This window comes from Callospermophilus lateralis (assembly GCF_048772815.1).
Source record: "Callospermophilus lateralis isolate mCalLat2 chromosome 17 unlocalized genomic scaffold, mCalLat2.hap1 SUPER_17_unloc_3, whole genome shotgun sequence".
NCBI lineage: Eukaryota > Metazoa > Chordata > Mammalia > Rodentia > Sciuridae > Callospermophilus > Callospermophilus lateralis.
The window spans coordinates 1,412,063-1,435,125 of record NW_027510161.1 but is presented as its reverse complement, the minus strand read 5'-3'; the positions used below and the strand labels follow the sequence as shown (position 1 = coordinate 1,435,125).

Genomic DNA, 23,063 nt, shown 5'->3' with positions numbered 1-23,063 from the left:
CACTTTAACTTCAATTTCTTTTACCCTTACAATAGCTAGTGTATTACTTCTTACATCCTTTATAGTGATTAGCACTTAGTAGGATGGTTTCTGATTATGTATTGTTCTTTAAACACAAACCTCACATAAAACCTGTTCATACACATTGATGTAAAGATGCTCTATAGAAAAATAAGTAAAAGACACTGAAACACACTCATACAACACAAACTAGAGTGAAGAGAAGAGTTCCAGCACTGGCTAGACACAAGATAAAACATTTCACTCCTGTTCAATTACTCTCTTTACTGAGACAGTCAAAGGTATTTTGAGTAAAATATATCTTTTTAAAATTCTGTACTATCATTATGGTACAGAAATAATATGGAGTAAACTCATTGTACATTAAGTAAAAGTCCCCCACAATTATTGTATTAGGTGCTCTGTAGGAAGTAAACTGATGAATTCCATATGCAACACTAACATTTCCTCAAAAATGGAATAGTTGACCACATAACTAAAAGTCTATGGAATGTCTTTCATAAAGAAGAACTTATGAGCTAGCTCTAGAATAATGAATGCTAATCCAAACACATGTCCATGAAAAGTATTGATTCATAAGTAGATCTTCCTCATTTCACAAACTGATCTTTGAAGATCTTTACAAAGTACATCCTTCCAGCCCCATTGCAATGATGAACGAGGATGATTTACTACAACACAAGGCTCTTCACTATGACTTGGCTCACCGGGATGCCAGAATCTGAAACAGAGAAAAAGGATGAAGTTATTCTTCCAAGACTGCTTTTAAAGGGGATAGAGTCAGTTATGGGGACAGAGGCTGGGGTGGAACTTTGTGGAAGTCAGGGTCAGATATGCCCAGAACAACCCTTCCCAATTCTCATGCAGCATCTCCTCCACCAACACCTCTCGCATTTATCTTGAAAATTGTGCCCTTATCACTCATAATTTCTCATACCTTATTGCACCAAACATTTGACCAAAAGTTACCCTCGGCCTCTCCTCTAAACAAAGACCCTATTGCCAGGAGAATGTCAATCCATAGGCTTTCTTATATGATGACGGGAAGTCACCATGTATCAAAACAGGTTTTTTTTTCCTTTTTAATGGGATGAATTTAAAGTCTGAAGAAATAGTTAAATCTCTAGATCTACTTATTCCTGTTTTCTAGGTCAAATAATATAATTTCTTAGATTCTCAGTTTGCCCATTTAAATGCTGGACCAAAAGTAACAGCACTATATATTTCACAAAGAAGATATAAGGGTCAAAGATGTGAGTATACTAATGTATTTAAATGCCTTTAAAGATTACATAAATATGAGATATTCTAATAGTATACAAAATTAGGATTTTTGCTTTATGAGGTATATTAAATCACAATAATCCACAATGATTTTTAAAAACATAAATTTTTATTACAGAGAATAAATAGAGTTTATAAAAGCAAAGTAGAATTCACCTGGATCTAAAGACTATTGTTGGGTGATCTTAGCTGAACTATCTATACTCTTCAAACTCGATTTCCTCATTTTTATAATTGGAAAAATATTCTGTGCCTCCTAGGCTTCTGTGATAATTTAATGAGGTAATAAAATTGATTAGCTGTGAGTGCAAGAGGACAAGAGTGAGCTGTTTTAGTTTCAGAACTGATGCTGGAACACTCTAAACTTCCTGCATTATCCAGGATCCAGGATCTAATTCTGTACTCACATGGCACTTTGGTTGTATGGGGTCTCATCAACCCATTGCCAGTGTCCTTGACTCTCTGGATCTGATAGCCCCACAAAATAAGCACCATTTTTATCCATATTCTGAGTGATTAAATCCTAAAGGAAAGGAAAAAGAAGTCATAGGCTTTAGATAGCTTGAACTGAGTTGTTATTTTTTTAATTTGCCAAATTATGCTATGTACTGGTATTAATATAACAGAATAATATAACCGAAGCCCACTCTCATGTGTAAATATGATTCACCAATAAAATATTTTTTAAAAAATTTGTTGTATTTATTTCTTCTTTATTATTTTAATTGTAAAATCTATCAGGTAACATGATAATTTGATACATATACGCAGTGCATAATGATCAAATGGGCATAGTTAACATTTTCATATTCTTTATATTTTCTTAAAGATTTCTCTAACAACTAATTATACATATTTAAAGGTACAGTGTTATTTTTCAACTGAACTCTTTTTGGTCATACAGAAATGAAAACAAAAGGAGACAGTTCTGGAATAACCAGATGGGGACCCCAGAACTGCAGGTCTTTGAGCACAAAAGGATCAAAGACATCATCTGTGAGCCTTAATTTTATTAAACATGGAAGCAATTCCTATCTATAATCATAATTAATTTCCATCTCAAATTCACTTTCCCCCTTTTCTTCACTGAGAAAACATACTTCAAAGTTTTGCATTAAATAAAAATCTTACAAATTTAATCATTTTACATTTATAACATCATGAATTTTTTTGTACCAGAAATTGAACCCAGGAGTGCTTAACCACTGAGCCACATTCCCACCCTTTCTTATATTTCAATTAGGGACAGAGTCTCACTAAGTTGCTTAGTGCCTTGCTACATTGTGAAGGATTGCTTTGAACTTGAGATCCTCCTGCCTCAGCCTCCCAAGCCCCTGGGATGAAAGCATGCACCACAACACCCAGCACTTCACACATTCTTAAATTTTCATTCCTGATTGCTGATTGTGAGTCTGTTGATTTAACTTTGCCTATTCAATTTAATTTTCCTTTCTGTTAAGCAGTTGATCATTCAGAAAGCAGTTATATATTGAAATAACGAACTGCTGTTGTAGGCAGAAACATTTTTATCTTTTCACTAACCTCCCAGGTCCTACATGTTGAATGCCACAATTTCCTTGGAGGTAGGTTAATTACACTGAAGAAGGAACTTCCTGCTAGAACTCCAAAGCAGCAGGTGCCCGCAGCAAGAGCCACCCCATTGCCTGACAGTAAAGGTCAAATATACAATACAATCAATCCAGCATCACAGCAATTATATATAGCTTAACTCAAATCATCATCTCATTGGTTCACTGGTCACCTTTCAAACATTCCCTCTGGCAAATGCCAGGCATCATTCTGACCCTCCGTGGCTCTCAACAGAGTGTGTTTTATTAAATTTAAAGACCTAGGGAAATAGCATGGAAGCTGCAGCTCCCATATTCACTCATATATAACAAGGAGACCCTTTTCCTCAGGTGCCAAGGAGGCAAGTTACCTCCACCAGGCAGTAATGTGTCAGGGTCCCTTTCATCTGCTGGACTGGTAAGGAAAAATAATTTATCAGGAAATATTTATCAGGAAAATAAATAAGTGAATAAATCAATAAATAATAAAATATAATGTTTAAATAAAATCTAGACTTCAAAACCTCAAAATAGAAATATCCAAGTTTCCATACAAAATAATTAATCATACCGAGGACCAGGAAGTTCTCAATTTTAGTAAAAAAATGATAATCAATAGCAGCAAACAAAAAAAAAAGAGAATAAAAATGTTAGAATTATCTGACAAAGATTTTAAAGCAACCATGATAAAAATGCTTCAACAAGAAGATTCAAACAATTTTGAAAAAAAAAAGGAAGAAACTAAATAACTTAGAAAATTCCTATGTCAAAATTTTTTAAAAAATTAGGACTGGAATGTGGCTCAGGGCTTTGGCAGCCCAAGGTTCTATCTCAGGTACCCAACACAAACCATCATCCCCCAAAAAACAACAAAGGAATGCTGACTCTCAATGACGTGGTGGAGGGGAGAGCATGGGAGTGATGGAGGAACTTTAGACAAGGCAAATAGGAGGGAGGACAAGGGAAGGGGCAAGGGGGCAGGAATGATGATGGAATGAGTTAGACATCATTACCTAAGTACATATATGAAGACACAAATTTGTGTGAACATACATTGGATGCAATCAGTGACTTAAAATATTATGCTCTATATGTGTAATATTAAATGAATTGCATTCTGCCATCATGTACAACAAATTAGGATGAATAAATAACTTAATAAAAAAAGAAATAAAAAAGTAGACTCAACAAAAAAAAACATGTAAAAAATGGAAATTTTATCACTGACAATATAATAACATTTTAAAAGCTTAGCAGACTTCCTTTGGCCTCCATCTGCCACTCCTTCCTGAGTCTTCAGCAGGAAAGTTACCCAGATCAAATTTTGGACTTATCAACACCCCACATTTTTATGAGTCAAGTTCTTAAAATAAATATTCATATTCATATTGCTTCCGTTTCTCTAGAGAGCACAAACATAATACACCACCCTAATAAATGGGAACATGACTCCTTTATCATACAATATTAATTGCATGTAGCAATCTCCTAATGAACTATATAGTGTGGGTAGGAGAGGGAAAAGTAGCTTCACAATGAGAAACCTGACAAACACTACCTCAGGTGATCAAGTTCAGCATCAATAGTCAACATTCACTTTGATAATATATACCCTTGAAATAATGTGATTAATAGCATTTTATATCTGTGACCTTCCTCCGAAAAACAAATAATCCCTCAAGAATGATTAGAAAAACCCCAAATTTAACACAGAGACAACCAATAATATACAGAATGGTGTTCCCCTAAATGTCAGTGTCATCTAGCAATAAAGTTCTGAAAAAATATCATAGCAAAGAGGAACATAAAGAGAGATGACAAATAAATGGAAGGTGGAGGACTGCACAGGATTATAAGTATAGAAAAAGTACAAGAGTTAAAAATTGGGGAAATCAAGAATGTTGGGCTAAGGAAGTGGCTCAGTGATAGAGATGTGCCTAGCATGTGTGAAACTCTGAATTCAATCCCTACTATCAAAGGGAAAAACTCATAAATATTGGTTCACTTGTTGAAAAAAATGTCCTTACGTAGGAATAACTTAATAATAATGGGCACTGTGTGTGCAAGTAGAGTTAAAATAGAATCTTTTAATATTATCTGCTCAGATTTTCTGGCAATTTAAAAATATTTTTAAAACTTGTTATTTAAAGGTAAAAAAATTCACATTCACAATAATATATTCATCTTCACTTTTATCAAATTGTTTGACATGTGAGAAAAACACTAGCCTTGCAGAAACCTCAGATAAAAGAAGTCTGAATAAATATAGTAACAATATATCCTTTTTCCAAATCAAGCTTCACATGGATAACTTTCTTTTTTTTTTTATTTATTTTTTTTATTTTTTATTTTTTTTTATTTTTTATTTTTTATTGGTTATTCAAAACTTTCAATATCCATATAAGAATGTTAGATTCTGGGTTGGGGCTATAGCTCATTGGTACAGCGCCTACCTGGCACATGTGAGGCACTAGGTTCAATCCTCAGCACCAATAGAAATAAATGCATGCCTCCTTAAGTCAAATTTAATTATGTCAAATCCCTGCCCCAAATTCCACAATGACTCCACATGCCTGAAAAACTGCACACTGGCCTCAATGTTCCACCCTTTTTGTACTTAGACTCCTTTGCAATGTGACTTTGTAGCCTCTCCAATCAAGAATTAGGGTCTGTTTTTTCACCAATAGAATATGAGCTGCCTTAAACACTTCATTTAGCCAATAGAATGTGCAAAAGCAACCAGGCTAGTTTCAAATTGTGCTTGGTTTTCCCTCACCCTCCATCTTCGAAGTCTGCAAGTGGCCATGTAAATAAGCCCAGGCTGGCCTGATGAATATGATGAAAATGTGGTAAAATTGCCCCTTTCATTCCAGTTGACATGCTCTTCTTCACAAGTCAAGTTGCCTTTTATCGGTCCCTAACATCATATGCATGAGTGAGTTCAGCTAGGACCAAAGAAACTCCCATCTGAAACCAATTTAAATTGCCAAACTACATTTGCATGAGCTAAATAAATAGTTGTTACAATTCACTGGTTTAGACTTGTTTATTAAGTAACAAAGGATATTTTATAAAATAATCTTAAGGGAAAAAAATCAAAAAAATTTTGATAGTATATAACATGATCTGAGTTCTGTTTATGTCGGCCACCTACAACTTTACTTCATAGTATTTCACATCACATTATATGTTCCTAGTCAGACACATTCATATTGCCCCCAAATCTTGTATATTATAATATAATCTGTGTGCATTCATTTTGGTACTAACAGATGTAACTGTCTCCTACTTAAGGAAACCGATCTCAGCCTCCTGTGCTCACTTCTTACCTGCACAACCCTTCCCATCTCGTGTTGTAAGCACTGGTTATATTTTTTTTAAATTATTTTTGGATTGAAGATGGACACAATACCTTTATTTATTTTATTTATTTATTTTTTGTGAGCTGAAGATTGAACCCAGGGCTTCACATATGCGAGGCGAGTGCTCTACCACTGAGCCACAACCCCAGCACAGCACTGGGTATTTTAACTATTCTCTTCATATCTTGAGACCAGTTGCTGTGACTATTTCTGGATTCTCTAACACAGTGCCTAGCAAAAAAATATGTATGGTCATTGGTACTTATCAAATGACCAAAGTAATGAATCAAATATCTACCCTAATAAATGCTGAGTTTTATGACTTTTGAAAACTTGTTAAACTCTGAAATACAGCATATGCATAAATCCACCTATTTGTTAAATTGATTTTACCTGATATCTCACAATGTGCCAGACCGAAATTATTAGAAAGAAATTCACTGGGAACTCTTTCTGGAACATTTCCTTCCATCACCTTCATGTCCACCTGATCACCCAAAAATATGTCTATGAGGTCAAATAAGACTAGCCTTATAAAAGCTATTAAGGAAATATAGATGTGTCCTCACACAGAATCTGTTATAGAACTGATGACTCATTGATTTCACTCTAACATCAACCCATACACACATATCTGCTCTTCAAATTTTCTCAATGAACATGAATTCCATTATTGGTGAAAAAGCAAAATTGACAGTGAAAGCTCAGGAACTCTAGCCCACACCTCAGAGAATATTCATTTTTCAAATATCTGCATCATTGTGAAATGCCACGTTCTAATGTATAGTTTCTGTTAATGAAAGGCAGGCATTGCTAACTGACCCAGTTGGCATACTTACTGATAAAAGAGACAGACAATAAGATTTCCTTCAGCATGAAAAGTATCAGCAACAAGGCAAGAAGAAGCTTGGAAAAACCAAAACTACTCAGATGAGGAATGGTGTTTCCATGGTGATCCAAAGGATAAATCAAATTAATTCCTCTGAAAGAAATTCTATCCTTATTTCCAAATCCTCCTCTATGAGTTGGCTTTTTGTCACTGTGACAAAACATTTGACAAGAATATCTTAGAGTAGAAAAAGTTCATTTGGGGTTCATGATTTTAGAGATGTCAGTCCATGGTCAGTCTTCTCCACTGCTCTAGGCCTGAGGTGAGGTAGAACATCATACAAGAGTGTGGTAGGGAAATATTGTTCAGCTCAAGATAGCCAGGAAGCAGAAAGAGCAAACAAGGAAACAGGGGAAAATATAATCTGCTGAGGAATGATGTTGATCAAATTACATTCTCATATAAAGTACATGTATGTATATGTAACAGTGAACCCCATGATTGTGTATAATTATAATTCATCTATTAAAAACAAGGAATTGAAAATATATGATCTATGGCATGCCCCAGTGATTTTTTTCTTCAACTATACCACACCTGATTACCAACCAGTAATCCATTCTAATTATTAATCCATCAAATATGTTAATTAATGCACTGATTAAGTTATGATTCTCATAACTATTTTTATCTCCAAACATTCCTGAATTGCCAAATAAGCTTTTCAGGGCACATCTCATTTTCAAACCTTAACATTCTGCCCCTGGTCCCTAAAAGTTTATGTCCATCTCACAATGAAAAATACCTTTAGTTGATCTCCAAGAGTCCCCATAGTGTTCAAAGCTCCAAAATTTCCCAATAGACCAAGTCCAAAGCCTCCTGAGACTCAAGACAAACTCTGTGTTGTAAGCCTCTGTAAAAATCAAAAGTAAGTTACATATTTCCAAAATGCAATCCCATTCCCAAAAGGAGAAATAAGGATATAAGAAAGGGATGGATCCAAAACAACCAAAACTCAGTCAGGCAGATATTAGTTTCTGTAACTCCTCGTGTAGTATCTGGGGAATATTGTGGTGTGATGTAATCTTCAAAGGTCTCTGCAGCACCACCTAAATGGCCTTGCTGGTTGCAGTCCATGTGATCTCTTTCTTAGGCTGACTTCATCTACAGCCAAAACCTTTCCTCAGCAGACATTCCATATTACTGGCATATCTTAATCCCTGGGATCTCCATTCCAGCTTCAGCTTCCCCTTCACAGCTTCATGCATGCCCTCTCAAGGGAATCCTGCAGGGATTCCAACACGCACGGCTTCACTTTTCCTGAACACTCAGGTCTTCCTTTGAAATCTCAGTAGAAACTTCCATGATCCGCTGGCTGCCATCAGCTCTCCTCTGCAGTAATATACAACCATGTGTTCTGCCTGACCTCAGGGCCACCGTAATAGATCTGACTCACTATAGACTAACCTCTGAAATATTGATCCCCAAATAAGATTCCTCTTTTAAGTTGCTATTATCAGGTATTTTAGTCAAAGTTACAGAAAAGCTAATATCCTCCTCTTCTACTTTTCAGTTTTCTTTCATAAAGCACAATCACTAATACCATGAATATTTGAAATCATATGAAAATTGAAATAAGAAAAAATAAATGATATTTATTTATAAAAACTTTATAAAATACCCCAAAACACAAAATCCTATCATTGAGAATAACTATTCTTAATATTGGTAATAATAAATTACCAAACAGTAATCCACTCTAATCATTCATCCATCTAACATATTAATTAATGCACTGATTAGGTTATAATTCTCATAACTATTTTATCTCTGAACATTCCTGAATTGCCTCAAGCTTTTCAGGGCACATCTCATATTCAAACCATAACATTCCACCCATGGTACCCAAAAATTCATGTCCATCTCACAATGGAAAATATCTTTAGTTGATCTCAAAGAGTTCCAATAGTTTTCAAAGTTTATCACATATCCCTTCAGCAATTTTTGAAGTATTTACAACATATATGCACATTTTTCCATCTCTTGACACACATATTTACTTATTTCTGATTCACTCTGTTCTTTTATACTGTTTCATGAACATTTTTTAACATATTTTTAAATATTTTAATATGGTTCTTAATATTTCATTACATATTTAAATATTCCAGATTGTGTCCAACTTGCAAGTATGTTATTAAACATAAAACTTTTTGACCAAATTTAATATTTTTAAGATAAAATCAGTCTTTTTAGTCACTGTTCTGTGGTTAGAAACTATTTTCTGGACTGAGGATATAGCTTCATGCTACAGCAATTTTGCCTAGGATATAAAAAATCCTGAAATTGGACACCACCAAAGGGGAGGGAGCCAGTGGGGACACATTCTACTAAGATAAAAACACCAAATAAATAGAAAAAAATATTCTTAAAATTATATTTTGCCAATCTTGAGGAAGAAAAACTCGGTATTATATTCTTTCAGCTCTGGAAATATAGGTACACACATTTTTTTATATATTTATATCTGGAAGGATACACAAGAAAATTCAAACTCTGATTATCTTGAATTATAATAGTAAAGAAAGTGGTATGGATCTATTTTATCCCAATTTACAACTCTACAACACCTTCATTTCTATCTACAGGCAGCACAATCCTCAAGAGATTCCTGGGTTTCACAGACATGATCACTTCAGACAGCAACTAACATTACCTCTGCCTGCTTATTAACTGTCTCTTCATCCTTCACCTCACAATTAACTTTATCCACTGGAAAATGATTTTTACCTGCAGGAGAATTTGAGTTAGTGGTGGAGGACTTCAATTCATTTTGTAAACTCACTTCTGCATAATTTGTTCCCAAAGCCATCTTGGGAAGAAACTTTCTGCTTTTTTTCAAAAATCCCATGCAATATTTTCCTTAAAACATACTACAAATGAGATTCTATCCTGAGACCAAATTATTCTACACCCTAACTAGATGAGAGCCCAAGTAATAAATAGACACATACCCCTAAGAGTCAAATTATGTGAAACCACTGGGCCACAGGGATCCAATCTTCCGGACAACCAGAAAAAGAATCATACCATTCAAATATAGTCAAAATAGATAAACAAATGTAACAAAAGTGGGAACCCAAATATGAAGAAAAGAAAAAGAGGAACCAAGCAATTAGAGAAGTCTTTTTTTCCAAAGAATGTTATTTATAATTTTGAAAATGTTGAAAACTATCTATATGCCAAAGACTATGGGTATGGTTAAAACACATTAGAGAAATCTTTCCTAAGACATTCATTCTATAAATTCACTAGCAAAACTGAAATGTGAGGGTGTCCATATGCAAGTGTAATGTATTTGCCAACCAACCTGAGCAGCACTTGCTCGTATTGCCTTCATGTCATCAGGTTTGACTGATCAAGCAGCTTTTTTGTGCCACATTCTAAGGTGATCATTGACACAAATCTCAGATGACAGCCTCCCCATGTTCAGAGCCACCTTCCTTTAGCATGGTGGGGAATGAATAGTCTGAAGTTGTCCTCTGTGCTCTCTGCTTTTCCTGCTGTTCACAATCAGCACCATTATCAACCTTCATTCATTCATTTTGCTACTAGTCAACTCCAGAACTCCTGAAAGCCAAAATAAATGAGGACACAACCTGCTGGGAGCCATTAGCCAAGTAGGTATGACAATTTCCTTGCCAGCGTACCCCATGTTGCTTAGTGGAAGGACTCGTGGAAATAGGACATTTTGCAGTAACATTGCATGTAAGGTGACCTTGTTCAAGGACCAGGGCGGATCCGGGTTTAGGGCGGTTCCAGGTTTAAGATTATTCCTGCTGGGAATAGGGCGTATCCTGCTGCCTGAGTTTCCCCTTGAGTTCTCCCGGGATTCAGAGAGTATTTTGGGAGGCAGAGGAGGTGGATTTGGGCAGAGAATGTGGATTTCCCCAGAACGTGTTTGTAGAGTGTTGGTGTGAGATCAGGAATAAAGAATTGCTGTTTCAATCTACAAAGCTGTGAGTGGCTCGTGATTTTGTGCCCAGCCAGACTGCAGCAACCACCTTTATTTCTACACTTATCTCTCCCTTTATCACCCACACCACCTGAACAATCCGCTCTGGAAAGTAAATATGACTATACTTAACAGTTGGGAAAATTAAATGGAATCACATGGAGAAGAGGATGAACTTAAACTGAGTGCCAAATATAATTTATTTTTCCAAAGGCCAAAATGAAAAAAGTCCCAAAACTAAATCTTTCATGTGGGATCATTCCACAGGCCTGCTCTCAGCTCAAGCCCATGTTTTTTGCCTCACATCTCCCCCAACAATTTCCCTTCTTTTAATAACCCCCACCTCTTTTTTCCTCTTATATCTATTTTCTTCCTTCAATTTCTTTCCCTTTCTCTCAACTCTATATTTGTTTCCATTCTATTTTACATTTATTTTTATATCAAAATATAATGAAAACACTAAGTTCACAGTAATATGCCTAATTCTAATTCAATGCCTCAGGTTTTATTTTTATTTTCTCAATTTCTATATTTCTTTCACAAATCAGTTACAGAAAGAAACTTGTGTTTATTATCTTTAACTTTTCACTTTTTGTTAACTGATTTTACTCTGGATGCTACCAATTTCTCATTTTTTTTGTGCCATCCTTCCTTAAGACACTCTTTTCTCCCTGATATCCCTTACTCCCTAGCCAATCTCTTTTCTCCTAAACAGAGACATCCTCACTCTAATTGAGTGTTCCCACATGGGGCCAGCAAACAACACCCCACCAAATGTACATTCTCCTCACCTTGCTGAGGGTCTGACACCTTGTGCTAAGCCACACCTCAAATTTGCAACATACATGAAAAAAAAGAGTCAGTGTCCTACAGGATACTATTCACTTGGACATTCTCGTCCAGGACCATTCATACTGTTCCCTTAAGTTGGCTGGTTTATTGGGAAAAAAAATGGTGGTTTCAGGGACATGGTATATTATTGTTCTTCTTTTCTTTAAGGATGACACAGATCAGATTCTTAAAGCTTCTCTGTAGGCACCCTGACCTGCCTGAGCTCTCACAGCCTACAAGGATACGTCCATGGATAGAAGTCCTTACCATGTAAGGATCAGTCTCCCCTTCTGAAGTTTGCCACCATGTGGAGAACTCCCTTATATAGCTCACTTTCTGAAACCCACACCACATCTATCTTCTGTGTAGATACTTTCCTTAACCTGCTTGGGCTTTGATATCCTATGCCAGGTCCTCCGCTGCCAACAAGAATGCCTTCTGGAAACAATCAAGAACATGGACAGAGATCCTACAGATTGGGAGAAAACCTTCACCATCAGAACCTCAGATAAGGCATTAAATTCAGAATATACAAATAACTCCAAAAACTTACCTCAGATAATTGAATAACCCAGTCAATAAATGGACAAAGGAACAGAACACACACTTCACAGAAGAAGTACAAATGGTCAAAAATTACATGAAAAACTATTCACTATCTCTAGCAATTAGGGAAATGCAAATTAAAAATACACTGAGATTCCCTCTCACTCCAGTCAGAATGGCATTTATAAAGAATACAAGTAACAATAAATGTTGCAGAGGATATGGGGAGAAAGAACCTCTCATACATTGCTCCTGGGAGTGCAAGTTGGTGCAATCACTCTGGAAAGCAGTATGGAGATTCCTTAGAAAACTTGGAATGCAAGCACCATTTGACCTAGTTATCCCACTCCTCAGCATATACCCAAAGAACTGAAAACCAGTTGTATTTACAGTGAAACAGCCATATCCATGTTTGTAACAGCTCAACTCACAATATCCAAGCTATGTAAACAACTAGGTGTCCTCCAACAGATGAATGAATAAAGAAAATGTGGTGTGTATACACAAAAGAATATCAGCCATAAAGTAGAAACAAATTATGGTCTTTGCCAGTAAATGGATGGAACTGGACAATATCATGCTAAATGATATAAGCCAATCCCAAAAATACAAAGACCAAATGTTCTCTCTAATATGTGGATGCTAACCCAAAACAAGGGAAATTGGAGAGAGAAATAATAGAAAAGATTGGACTAGACAAAGGAAAATGAGGGGAAGGGAGGGGGAGGTGAATAGGAGAGACAGTCAAATTAATTGGTCATAACTTCCATAGGCTTGTATTTGTATACATGACTAGGGTAACTCCATATCATGTACAATCACAAGAGTGGAGCCTAATAGATTAAGTCAAACTTTATGTATGTATATTCTTCCAAAATACATCCTTCATTTTACTGTCATGTAGAACAAAAATAAGACATAAAAAATTTGTAAAAAAAATGCCTTCAGTACCTTGCTTATGTGATGAGTTCCAAAACTGGACTGTCTACATACAGATATCCTCTTTACCCTGCCTGATCTCTGAAACCCACCCAGGTTTATCCTCTGCAAAAATGTCTTCTCACCCCTCTTAGGCACTGAATCCCAACCAACATTGGAACTAACACTGTTCAGCAGTGTCTATTTGCTTCTCCCAGATGCTGAGATTTCATGCCAGGCTGCACCTCTCCAGGGACTCACTCCTCACCCAAGAGGGGCTCTGACTTCTTACAGAAAATGACTTCATGTATGGATGACTTCCCAATCCTGCTTAATTTATGTTCCCCATAGCTGACCACACAACCACTTAGATGGCCTCTTCTCACAGATTGACATCTCACACCAGCCTTCCCCTATTGGGGACACCTCCTCAATTCTTCTGTTCTCTGCTACTCTGCTCTGGACCATGAACACTTATAGACATCCTCCTCACCATGCTCAGGTTGTGATTATCCATGCCAAAAGACACTCCCACCACCATGGTGAAGTTTTATTAACTTTTCTTGGGCTCCAATACCACTGTCAAGCCAAACCCCTTCATTGCCACCTTTCCCTGCTTAAGTTCGAGGGCCTGTTGCCTCATTGCTTCCACCTGCTCACCCCATCTTACAGCAAACACCTACTTTGCCCTGTGCCATCTAGTGCTTAATTTGGACTGAAAAATTTAGTAGGAAAGGATGCTACAATGCAAAAAGGAGTTTTATGTTCTCTGCAATTAATTTTTGGACTTCACAAAGTGCATGCATTTAGACAGTTGTGCTCACACACACCCTCCTCCCAATAATAATAACTGATTCTAAGAGGCTGTCTCATCCAAGTTCCTTAAGCAAAATAGGTTTCTAAAGTTATGTCTCTCTCCCTAGAATAAGCCAAATAGATTGCAAATAGATTACATTGTGTCTGAAACAACCCCAAAGCTGAGTGGTTTATAACATTGATTTCACATAGTACATGTGCTTACGATGTATTTCAAGTTGACTATAACTTGATGTGGATCCTTACTGAATGTTTTCTCATTCTGGAACCCAGGTGGGAGGCATGGTGAGGAGGATGTACACACATGCAGTGTCCCACAGCACAGTACCAGGGTATAAGAGGATTGAGAAGGTATCCACAATCATTGAGTGGCTCCTTGTAAGCTGAACTGTGCAGTAGCATCTTCAATTTGGATCAAGTGCATATTGTATTCATTCTGGTCTATTGGCCAGTTAATGTCACCTGGATAAACGTGTGAATGGGCAGAAAAAGACACTCAACCCATGGGAAGACATGTTAATAGCATCAAAACTTAATCCTTTCACAGAAAAAGATATATACACTTGAGAATTGTGATGCAATCTATGCCCAAGTCCTTTAAATTATAGAGCCAATGGATCTCTTAGACGGTGATCTTCAAAATGGAGAACAGGTACCCTGGTTGTTTAAAAACAGGAACCACTTCTACAGAAAGATAAAATACTAAAACTTCTATTTATATTTCCTTATGATTTTAAGAAAAAATAAGCTTTCTGACATTTTATGGATTGAGTATTAGGTTCCTGTCATGTATGGTATATGACCTATTTTGAAGGAGGCACAGGAGTTCTTAAGAAATTGATGTAGTACCTTTCATGTTGACTTTTTTGCTACATTTGATTCATGATCTTCTTGTAAATAAAAGAGTTATGTGCTTCAAATTTTGCTCACTTTTTCAGTGCTATGAATACTTTCCCAATGATATGCTAATTAGCACATGATTAATTAAGCATATCAGAATGTGTATACACAAACAATACTCTCTGGGAAAAGAAAATATTCTAACAAAAAATAAGAAGGAAAGTACATTATGAGAGACTGTGGAGGGACAATTCATAAAATTGAACACAATTCATAAAATTGAACATACTGTGGAGGGACAATTCATAAAATTGAACACAAAACACCTGTTATTGCCACAGTATGATTTTTTTTTGTATCAAGTAGAGATATGGTTATCCACATTCATTTTGAAATCCTAAAATTAGAGGGTTTCATTTAACCACCACCTCTCACCATGTATGAAACTAAATTCAAAATGTGTTAAACACCTAAGTTTAAGACAAAAATGTATAAAACTATTGGAAGAACACATGGGAAAAAAACTCTATACATACACAGAAGGAAAGATTGTTTGGATAACACCCTAAAAGCACAGACAGCAAATGACAACATAAAATTAAGTCAAAGAAAAAGCATAGGAAACAACAGGGTAAAGATACAACCTACAGAAGAGGAGAAAATACTTCCTAATTAATTTTATGACAGGAATTACTACCAGAATATATAAGGAATTCTAGAAACACAACAATAAAAATACAAATTATATAACTAAAAAAATACAAATCGTTCACATGTATAGGAAAAAATTTCATTATCACTAATCATCAGCAAAATGCAAATCAAAACAACAAGGAGGCACCTCCTATAGAAGCCTGGGCAGCTGTAGTGCTGACTCCAGGAGCCGCCCAGCAGGAAGAAGATGAGCCTTAAGTCTGAGCACCTAGGAATTCATGTTGGAGCAGTGGAAGCTCCTGTGCAAGAAGGGTTGTGGCTATTATGGAAATCCAGCACTGCAGGGCTTCTGCTCCCAGTGCTGGAGACAGGAGTACCACAGAGCCCAGAAGAAGCAGATCCAGAAGGACTGAGAGCTGGCTGAAGGACTTCAGTAGGAGCAGGAAGAGAACTTGGCCAGCAAAAGTCAGAGCAACCAGGGGGTTTCCTCCCTCACATTTTCCAAAAAAACAGCGGAAACATCCACAAGGTAACCACAGTGAAGAAATTCTTAAGTGCCTGTTCCAGAGTTGGATCAAATAGGTCAGAAATTCAGGAAGCAAAAGCTCCCAGTCCTTCCATAAACCCCCCAAACAGTATTGAAACGGTGTCTAAGGAGTTCATAGAGTTTCTCATGACCGTCAAAAAAAATGGACAAGAGTTCAAAAAAAAAAAATACCAAGATATTTTTGGAAGGACACATTACAAAATGGATTTGAGCACTGAGGAGCAGTCAGAGTGTAGTAAGGAGTTTTACCAGAATGTGGCGCAAAGAATGCTGACTCATGGAAAAGTGCCTCCAGAAACAGTTGAAAAGATAATGGATCAGATTGAAAAGTACAACATGACTCGCCTCTCTAACTATGTGTTCTGTTCAGAAATCATTGACGATAGAAAGACTACACCATTCAGAAGAGGATCAAATGTCATTGATAGGGATTTGAAGCATGTGCCTCAAGATAAGTTGGCCTGCATCACCAAGTGTAGCAAGCATACTTCAACACCATCAAAATCACCAACAATGAGCCTGCTTCTGCGAGTGACTTGAGCCTTCTTCTGCTTCTTGCTCAAGCTCATCTACATTGTGCTGAAGGGCAACCTCAGCCCACCTGTAGTCCTACATCCAGTACATCACCTGCTTCTGCAACCCCAGATGGCTGATGATGGGGAGGACAGATACTATTTCACCAACCTGTACTGTGCTGGGGCTTTCATTGAGAAATTTGATGTCCAGTCTTTGAATACAACTCAGGAGGATTTTGATCACTACATGCCTAGCCACACCCTCCCAGGAGGCTAGAACCCAAGAGTTGGTCTCCTGATGCTTGCTTAGGTGTGAAGCAGATGTATAAGATCTTGGACCTCCTATCTCAGTTGAATGAAAAACAGGAAAGAATCATGAATGAAGCCACAAAACTTGAAAAAGACTTAATAGTTTGGACAGATGGAACTGCAAAGAAGTTCAAGACATCATGGAGAAATATCCACTTGAAATTAAGCCCCAAAGTCAATCATTAGCAGCTATTGATTCTGAAAATGTTGAAAATGACAAAATTTCTCCACCATGCAAATTCAGGTTTATGCACAATGTTGAACATTATGTAGGTAGTATTTATTTCAGCCTGCATTATAGGTAACAGTACTATACCCTGCAAGTGGAATCTAGAATATACTCAATTGCTTTTAAATGTCAGAGCATTTTTAAGGTACATTTTTGGGAGGTTGTTTGGGTGTTATCAATGAAAGCAAGAAATAACAAATCTTGATGAAAATGGACAGGGAATGAATGTCATATATACTGCATGTGGGAATATAAATTAGGATAGCCATTATGGAAAAACTAAAAAATTAAAAATAAACTCACCGTATGACCCAAAATCTCATTTTGGGTGCATATTTGAAAAACTGCAATTGTCATAAAAAAGATACATTCATTCTTATATGTATTGCTGCACTGCTTACAAAAGTCAGAATATAAAATCACATAAGTTGTCCATCAACAGACAAATGGATAAAGAAAATGTAGCATATATACACAATTGTATATTATTAACTAATATGAAAAATGAGATTTTGTCACGTGTAGCAACGTGAATGAAACTGAAAATTATTCAGTAAAATAAGTTAGGGTGCAGAATGATATATAATGCATACTCTCCCTCACTTGGTAGCTAAAAGTTGATCACTTAAAAGTAAATGATATACTAGTTACCAGTGACTGAAAAGGAGGTTTGAAAAGCAGGTATTTAAATGGTACAGAAGACATTTAGTACAATAGAAAAACAACAGTTAACAGAAATGAACTGAATATTTTCAAATAGCTGGTAGAGAGGATTTTGAATTTTGTAGAGGAATGAAAATTTTAAAAGATGTGTACTGAAGTATTTGGGGGCAAGGTGTGATACATAAAACATACTCTCAGATGGTGCAACAAATACTATTTATGTAACTGGTCAAAACATTAACAATTCTCAGATATAGATGGTGGTTATGTGGAAGTTAATTATATATTCATTCAACTGCTATTTCAAACTATTCATGATAAAAAGTTGAGGGTAAAAACACAGTCTCTTTGCATAGGTTTGGTTGAGTGAAAATTCTTATGACCTATAATAAGTAAAAGACTCCTAACCAAAAAATTTAATTTAAATTTTTAATCTATATCTGATAATAACCCTGAAAATTTGAAAAAGGCAAATGCAAAACCACTTTAAAATATTACTCCCACAACCCAACTAGATTCAGATTACTAAGGAGGAAAGCTCCCTCTAAAAACATACAAATGAATAAATTTAAAAAAAAATCAAAAAAAACTTTACACCCAACAGAAAATCCACAAGCACAAGTGAGAAAAAATGAAAATGACAGTAACATGAGTGATGTTAAATGAGACAAATAGGAGAAAGAAGATAGCAGAGCAGACCAGGGCAGCAACCATCAACTCCTCTGCAGTCTGGAATCAAAGCAGGGAAAGAACAACTGATCAGAGAGGTGGGTGGCAGAGCAAATACTCGAAAACTCAACATTGAACAACTTAATACTTGGGCAACTTGGAATTAGATTATTAGATCAAAAAATAAGGAAATAATTCCTATAACCAGAGCTGACTATGGTAGGGCTAGGGAAAGGAACAAAGGCAGAAAAGCATAGGCAAACTTACTTTCTTAACAACAGTTACAAAAAAAGCAAACAGAGTTTAGAAAGATTAGAAGTAGCAAAGATAATCAAAACATTGCACAATTCAACATAAATTGTTGGCACAAAATGGTGGTGGGAAGGGCAGATGTTTTGTGGAGACCACACCTAGACTTAGAAGAAATTAAATCTATAGAACTTCTCCCCATCTACGGTTACAAATGAAAACACAGGGAATGCCTCAGAAGTGGGTTGTCCCATAATCCATATAGAAGGACCTTGTAGATGGATCACAGTTGACAGGGGGTTACCAAATCCCCTTCCCCTCACCACAGTCCAGGGGCAAGAAGTGCAGCTTACCTGGGAGTCTAATGGACTGAGACCTCTGAAACTATGAGCTCTGAATAAACCTTTGCTCCTTTAACACTGTTCTTGTTGGGTCTCTTGGTCACAGCAGTGACAAAACTGACTAAAACAGATGTTGTTCATAAAAATGGTTCTCCATAGATTTTTTTTAAACATGTATAATACTAAAATTAAATATTAATTTCTCAATACCTTCAAAATAGTGAAATATTGAAACACCATAAATGAAGCTTATAACAATTATCTCCCAATATAAGCTTTAACTATTAAAACTTAGCTGTAATTTCAGTTACTCCTATGTTTCTTTGATCTATCATTTGCTTTTATTTGTCTTTATCATGTACTAAACATTATTGGGAGCCAAAAGAAGGAAAGATATACAATACCTATTATAAAGTGAGAGATAAGGTCTATTAGACATGCATGTGAATAAATAATTTCACTACGGTGGAAGAGGCACAATATCACACTATGGTCAAAGCAGTTGTGGCAAAAAAAAAAAAAAAAAGAGAAGGAAGAGACTGTTTCTCCTTGAGCTTATCAGGAAAAGTTCTATAGTAGAAGAAGAAGGATCTATGCAAAAAATTTGGAGCAAAGAATTGAGATTTTTTGCAACACTGACAAAGCATATAAGGAGTACTGAAGTCGTGTCATTATTTGAGGCAGAAAGACCAGAGGGTGCAAAGGCACTGAAATAATGCAGCATATGATTGCATCTGAATGTCTGGAATATTAGGATGAACATGGAGAATCCCTCTTTTTCTAATGAAGGCAGATAGATAGGCCACAATCAATTCATATTATCTTTATACTAACATAGTGACACTTTAGGTACAATAGGAAGTTTTATTTACTCTCCCTAGGTCTGTGTTCCTCATCTATAAGACATATATGAGTTAGTTGATGACTTATAGATGAATCTAGGTGCAGAGGCAAAACAAAGCTAACAACAAAGAAAATAATGAACAGCAAACAAAACAATCAATGGTGGGTCTAGAGTGCACTATTTTGTTTAATTATTAACATGATATCAATAACATACTATCACTAGATTAACAGGGCAAAATAAGAGATTATATAGACCCTTTTTTTACTGCAGGCAATAGATGTATATTACACCTCTTTTAAAAAATGTGTGCTCCCTCCAAATCCTATGTTCTTCAAAATAGGAATAAAATGATAATTTTTTCATAAAAAATAATAATTTTTGAAATAAATTCCAGACTACAAAACAACTGTGAAAATCATCACAAGCCTAGAAATATCCTGGCTTAAGTACCCATGAGTATATATAATACTAGTTTAATCTTTTTTTCTCAAGAGAATATGTGATTGATGGGAAACTTCTAGGTATGAGTTGTAGATTCACAAACCTATATATTTTCTTCAGGCATAATTAAGAAACAATAAAATATGCGGCTGTTAGAAGTTTACAAAAAAAAAGAATCATGAAAAAAGTATGATACAGTATAAGCCAGTAATAGATGACATGAGAGAGACTATAAAATGTTAAATTTACCACAACTGTATTACATTATACCTAATGCTTCTTCCCCAGGACCAACAGTCCATGTATCAAAGTAAAATCTGTCTGGTTACCTGGCCTGCACATCTTGACTGACTCAGGAGCAATGAAATGAGGTTTTCTGCACAATGACAAAAATATATAAGAAATAGTCAAGCAATATTTCTAGGAGCAACTGACAGGAAAATGAGTGAAAGAATGAAGACAAACAGATATCACTAATTCAACAAGTATTTTGTGAACATCTGCCAACAAGAAAGATGTATGGAAAGTAATGCAAGAAAATAAAAATGTGGTTATTTTGTTCAAAGAGGTAAAAATCTTGGAGGGAGAATTTCAACATTGTTCTAAACAAACTGATGGAGAACACCTTTCAGATGGGAAGGATAGGTGGATGTTTGTTGGAGTAGTATTTGAACTAGCCTTATACAATGGGGAAGATTTTGACAGGCAGGTGACAAGGGAAGATATAGGTGGAGGGAATTTTAGCCAGCATTTAATGCTTCTAGTGTTTGAAGAATGACTGGCACACCAGTTTACTGGAACATATTGCAACTGAAAGGAAAACCAGAAAGTTGAGAATAGACAATACATTGGACTTCAATCTCAAGCAAAGAATAATATGGAGAAGAGTAAGGAAGAAAGAAATGCCACAGTCTGGCTGGGCACAATTCACAAGCCACTTATCAAGCAGAAATGAACTTTATTTTTAGAACACATGCAGCACCACATGAGCTCTTCAGGAATTCCCTCAGAGCCCAACTGCCACCACCGGCTTCTGGGGAGCCTCTCAACCCCCCACTCCCCCCCGCTCTTGAGGCTGATTGACTGGGTCGCATGGGCGGAGCCTAAAGAGTCTCCCAATGAGCAGCTCTGTGGTCTGAAAGGGTGGAGAAACAGCCCAATGAGCATCACCACAGAGAAGCCAATCAGCTGGCAGCTGGAAGTTTGCTGGGGCCCCTTCGGCTGTGGCTCTCAACAAAGAAACAAGAGCAGACCAGAGAAAATTTATTGTGCTGGCAACACATAAGTTGAATTGAAAAGAAGAGAGCTATGGGAAAGCAGACTACATAGAATAGTGCAAGTGGGACATATTACAGGCTCACATTCCGACAATGAAGGGAGACATCAAATGCAACTGAGGGAATTTACCTAGAAAAGTGATCATCCACATTTTCCCCAAAACAAAAAGTCTGAGAGTTAGAATATCCAAAGCACTTTTCTCAAAATCTCTGCCATGACAAGAAAGAACAGGGACTGGGAAGTCACCTCTGACCTAATGTCTTACTTCAGGTTCGGCTGCTATAAGGGAATACCACAGACTGGAAATTTATGAAGAGCAGTATATTTGCCTCATGGTACTGGAGGATGGGAAGTCCAAGGGTATGGTGTTGGCATCTGATGAGGGCCTTTGTGCTTTGTCATCTCATCATACAAGGCAAAGTGCAAGAGAGGGGAAAGGCAAGACAGTAAATGTGGGGACAAGTGCATGGAGTACCTCATTCATGGCATACCTTAAGGGCTTCTGAGTGGCAGACCACTCCCCTCATGCTTGGTGTCTAAACTGCTTATCTCATAGGCACAGGCCAGGGCGTGAGGCCATGTGTTGTAGTCCCTGTGCTTGCTCCATGGCCACTCCTTAATTGGACACTGCAAGGAGAATTAGCAGAAATTGCATTGGTGGCTGCCTGTAATCTGCTTAGCTACTGCCTGAGTATATATACATGGTAATTGTGCAATAAAATCAGACCTGCTTACTGCATGGTCTCCATGGGTCTTGATTAGTGACACCACAGCCACATTCTCCTATACCCTGTTTCATGGACCTCATCACTGGACAAAAAGAGCCCACACAAACAAGTGCTGTTTTTTTTTTTATTTTGATACAGGGTCTAACTACTTTGCTTAGTGCCTCAAATGTGTAACCATCCTGCTTCAGCCTCCTGAGTCACTGAGGTTACAGGTGTTTGCCACCACACCTGGCCTATTAGTTCTTTCATTAAATTTTTATTATGTGTAGTAGTGGGGCTCATTATGTCATCTGTGGATATTCACATCACATAATTTGCTCCAATATATTCCCAATGCTTCCTGTTTCCCTCTCCTCCTCCCTTCCCCTGTTCACTTTCCACTACTTTTCCACTAATAAACAGCCATAAAAGAATGAAACTGTCTCATTTGCTGGTAAATGGGTAGGGCTGGGGGCATCATGCTAAGTGAAATGAATCAGATTTAGTCAAGAGTTGAGTGTTTTTCTTATCTAAGGAAGCTGGAGAGAAAAAAGGAATTTTAAAAGTAGAATGGAAGATTTCAC

General features: G+C 36.6%; 1 protein-coding gene and 1 pseudogene across 1 annotated transcript in view; one reads left to right on the top strand and one right to left on the bottom strand.

Moving 5' to 3' along the window:
• Nucleotides 1-594: 594 nt before the first annotated feature.
• LOC143386080 (C-type lectin domain family 4 member A-like) overlaps nucleotides 595-23,063 on the bottom strand; it is a 39,498-nt gene continuing 17,029 nt past the window's right edge. Inside the window, exon 5 of the mRNA XM_076841419.1 lies at nucleotides 595-742. Within this exon, the coding sequence (XP_076697534.1) occupies nucleotides 595-742 (148 nt within the window). The remainder of the gene's footprint in view (nucleotides 743-23,063) is intronic.
• LOC143386070 (rab5 GDP/GTP exchange factor pseudogene) lies at nucleotides 15,932-16,941 on the top strand (annotated as a pseudogene).